Source organism: Crocuta crocuta, unplaced genomic scaffold, assembly GCF_008692635.1.
Source record: "Crocuta crocuta isolate KB4526 unplaced genomic scaffold, BGI_CrCroc_1.0 scaffold916, whole genome shotgun sequence".
NCBI classification, from domain to species: Eukaryota; Metazoa; Chordata; class Mammalia; order Carnivora; family Hyaenidae; genus Crocuta; species Crocuta crocuta.
Window position 1 is genome coordinate 118,147 of NW_027527427.1, and position 4,465 is coordinate 122,611.

Here is a 4,465-nt window from a genome sequence, read left to right on the forward strand (position 1 = left end):
GCACATTTATAAAGTACATTTAAGAGGAAATAACCATTTTGAGAAAAATAAATGATTAATGTGTTTTTCCTAATATGTGTTAGAAAAGTTAAAGAAAGTAGTTTAGAAGTTTAGTTAGTTTGTCAACAGTCAAGCCATGCCATTGTGATGTGAAGCACCTTGGCTTCATAAATTATAAACTAGTGGCATAAACATTTTAATATGATTTATTTTTAAGGGGTTATATGTAGGTTATACTTTACAAGTTTTTTCATAAAATTTAGGGTCTGGTGAAAGGAAACATTCAAATTCATAAACTAAAATAAAATCTCATTTATGCTAGTTTTTGTCTAGTTAGTCCAATTTACCATGACTGACTCACAGGGGTGGAATTAAATTATACCAATATAATGAAATTTTCATATTTATGGACTCAAATATAGTATCTCCTTTCAAAGAGTATTTATTAGTCATTTTAGAGAACTGAGTATAAAACACCAGGTTTGTTAAGGGAATAAGCAAATAAGCTTCACCTGAGAATGACCCAAAAAATAAAAGGAAAGATCAAAATTATTTAGAATATTTTGCTTTTCATTTGATCTTTGTGTTCTTTCAGGATTAAATGATGCTTAGGCTGCAATGATTAATATTTGAAAATTTGTGTCCTTGTTTGTACCTTAGAATTGAGATTAGTAGCTTCTTGAGCATCAGAGTTTAAAAGTGTAAGGCAAATAAAAAATGAATTTTTTCTACAATGCTAGAGAATTACAATGAATATAATATTCATAGATAAAACTAAAATTGTTTCACTGTCTTCACAAGAATTAAATTCATCCTCTTTTGGTTATTGTCAATATGTAAGAGGCAATTGACATGGTAAACTGACATCGCAATAAGTAGAGGCTTCACCTGGAGTCAATTTTCACCTGTAGTCTATGTCATCAAATAATATTGACTATCTTACTTTGAGGTCCAAGACTACTGTAAGCAGAGATTGTTACAGGTCATATTTGACCTATAACAACTTCTTGTGAACATCTGATAAGGCACTTTAAATGCATAACACAGAAATACCCTCTGATAATAAAGCTTTCAAAGACCAAAGCTCTTGACCTTTCTTTGGATACAAAATACATGCCTATGTGTAATTGTTTCAGGAATGTGACTATCCCATTAAAGGCAATGATTAATTGATGGACACCAATAATCATGATTGCATTTAGCTTCTCCAAAAGAAACGTGACTATTGTCATTCACTTTGAGATGATTGGCAACATTTACCAGTCTAGATGGCACTGAATTGTACCTATAAAAACCATAGGAAAAATGGAGAGAGCAACCCGTTGCTTCCTGGGCAATGGAGTTTGGTGATAAAATATTTCCAGGTGACTGTAATACATACAACATTTGATTGGAAGAATTAGGTGCCTGTAGACACTGCCCATTGAAGTCTTCAAATGGACCATTTTTTGAGTTAGCAAATCCCAGAGAAGATAATGTGGAAAGTTCCATCATGGGTGGGGCTAAACACTGAGAACTGTTTCTGCTTGCCAGTCTTTCAGGAGGTGGCAAGACAAAATGCTGCTGTCGCCAAAAGTTATTTGGGCAAATCTTGTAGCAGAGGGGCAGGTTGATATTGTGCAGATACACCTCTGGACAGGGCCTTCCAAAGGAGCTTGTAGATAAGTGAAACTTAGGCAGAGAGTAGGGCTGAAAAAGCAAGGAGTTCAAAGGAGGAGTTCCTTCACCAGAGGTAACTGGAGATGAGCCACTGCTTCCCCTGTGAATGACAATCCAGTCAATGAACAATGAACTTGATTTTCCTATTGAATGAGTACTAATGACCATAAACGTCTCTGTTTCATTCTTCAATTAGCTATTCTGCCAGTTCACAGTTCTTTTTACTTATTTGGGAAAGAATATGATCATTCTCCCGAGCAAAGTTTATACAGTATCTTTACTACTCCCATTATTACTTTTAGCACTACCATTACTTACCATGTATTGAGCATTCATCAGTATGCTCGAGAACTGTGCTATGCACTTGGACATTTATCCAATGTCCAAAGATGACCAATTAAACAGTACTCAGAGCTAATTATGTCTTACCAATTTAAAAAAGGTGTCCTAGGGGCGCCTGGGTGGCTCAATTGGTTAAGCGTCCGACTTCGGCTCAAGTCATGATCTCACAGTTCATGGGTTTGGGCCCCGCGTCAGGCTCTGTGCTGACAACTCATTCAGAGCCTGGAGCCTGTTTCAGATTCTGTGTCTCCCTCTTTCTCTGACCCTGCCCTGTTCCTGCTCGCTCGCTCTCTCTCTCTCTCTCAAAAATAAATAAAAAAAGCAACAACAAAAAAAAGGTTTTCTAAACCTTAAAAACTTTACAAAAATAGATATTTGATTAAATGGAAAAAATTGGTTAGGATTCCGTAGAAAGCTTCAGTCTTGATTTAAAAAAAAATTGGAGAACATGAAAATATCTTTTTTTAATTTTTTAATGTTTATTTAATTTTGACAGAGACAGTGAGCTGTGGAGTGGCAGAAAGAGAGAGAGAGAGAGAGAGAGAGAGAGAGAGAGAGAGAGAGAGAGAGAGAGAGAGAGAGAGAGAGAGAGAGAGAGAGAGAGAGAGAGAGAGAGAGAGAGAGAGAGAGAATCTGAAGCAGGCTCCAGGCTCTGAGCTGTCAGTCCAGAGCCCAAAGTGGGGCTTGAGCCCATTAACTGTGAGATCATGACCTGAGCTGAAGTCGGATGCTTAACTGGCTGAGACACCCAGATGCCTTGAAAATAATCTTTATAAATAAAAATAAATAACATATTTAAGTGCATTTTTCTCATATGAAAGTCATGGATTGGAAGACTTATATGGTACACTATGTCAAAATTAAACACAAATTTTTAGGTTAAAAATATCAAAATAAAAATGAAAGTGTTATATTAATGTTGTCATGTGATCTTTTTGTTTGCTTAGCATCTACTAAAGCTAGGAATAATTATAAGGTCCAGGAAAATCTAGACTTTCCACATTATTTTCATGCTTGAATTTTTAAAATTTGGTTATTGACTGAACTTAATCAGTTATTTTTGTGTTTTTCTTTTTTTTGGTGTTGCTGTTGTTTTTCTTAACTATTTTGTGTATGTAGTCATAGCCTATGTCTTTATTAACAGGGTGGCAAATATATTTTATAATTAAACATTAAAAAGCTATTTTAAAATGGTAAGCCTTATTCTTGGCAAACTGAAAACAATCTGGACATTTAAACAATTAATAAAACTGTATATTTTAAATTATCAATTAATGATAATCTTTAGCTTTTTCTCTTTACTAGTGCACTTTGTGTTGACATGGATATTTTAAAAGCATCCTGCCTAGATGCTATTCAAGTGATACCACCAAATAAAATGTTCGCACTTTTCCACACAACTCTGTAAACCAAATTATACAATCAATCCAGTGAACTGATTAAAAGTGGTCTGTTTTCAATGTTATGGTATTATGTAAAATTCAACCTAACTATAATGATAATTTTCTCCATGATTATAACCTTGAATTAATGTTCAAAGACAAACAATGTTAATGGAGTAAAGACAAAAGCAATAATATAATTCTATGTTGTTTGCAAATACTCCTTTATTTATTATTAAACACCAGAGAAATGATGGTATACATTCTTCCACCAGAAAGCCTGCATTGTCTAATTATTATTATTATTTATGTAATGCTGTACATGAGAACAAATAAATACCTTGTAAATCATTTTAATGTTGTGGTAATTAAGCTAATTGTGATAGTTTTAGCATTGTTTTCAACATTCATTTTCCCTATTTAAGATGATAGGAACATTAGAACTATGTGATGATAAAACTTAATGGATGTCATTTTAACATGTGCTGAAAGTTTATGAGAAACATATTTATTTCAATATCAGATATAATTGCAAACAATCCCACAAATGCACCACAGTTGATTCTAAAGAATATGAGATATTGAGAAGTTGAAGAATCCAGGTGAGATATGGAGATCTCGGGATGTATATCTCCAGAGGGCTGAAGTCAAGAAATCCATTACCATGGCTCTGCTCTTTTCCTTCATGCCTATTCCCCACTTTTTGCCTTTTACCTCCTCATCAAGACAAATATAAACCTACTTCCCTGTAAACACACATTTTCTGACATGTACTTCCCCCTTTGTGTAGTATTTGCTACAGAAGTTCTGATTGTTGTTACTTCATTAACGTTTAAAAGTAAATATTAGTAAAACTTTCCTTACTTTGTGTATCTGCACCAAAAGTTTTAAAATCCAGAGTGAGAGAAGGCCTCCATGGGTAGGTCTCTAAAAGCCCATCCAATACACCCCTGAAAAATAAATATAACTATCAGAAAGTCCCAAATTCAATTTTTGAGAAAAATGATTTATGTAAACTTTTAAGTTATTTTATTATAATTTTTAGGAGTCAATATCTGAAATATATTTTTTATAGCTAAACT

The 4,465-nt window shown here is 33.7% G+C and overlaps 1 protein-coding gene across 1 annotated transcript in view; it reads right to left on the bottom strand.

The window, feature by feature from the left end:
- Positions 1–1,152: 1,152 nt before the first annotated feature.
- TBX22 (T-box transcription factor 22) overlaps positions 1,153–4,465 on the bottom strand; it is an 8,865-nt gene continuing 5,552 nt past the window's right edge. Inside the window, exons 6-7 of the mRNA XM_077753805.1 lie at positions 4,246–4,333; positions 1,153–1,758 (exon numbers count right to left, since the gene is read on the bottom strand). Coding sequence (XP_077609931.1) covers positions 1,153–1,758; positions 4,246–4,333 — 694 coding nt within the window. The remainder of the gene's footprint in view (positions 1,759–4,245; positions 4,334–4,465) is intronic.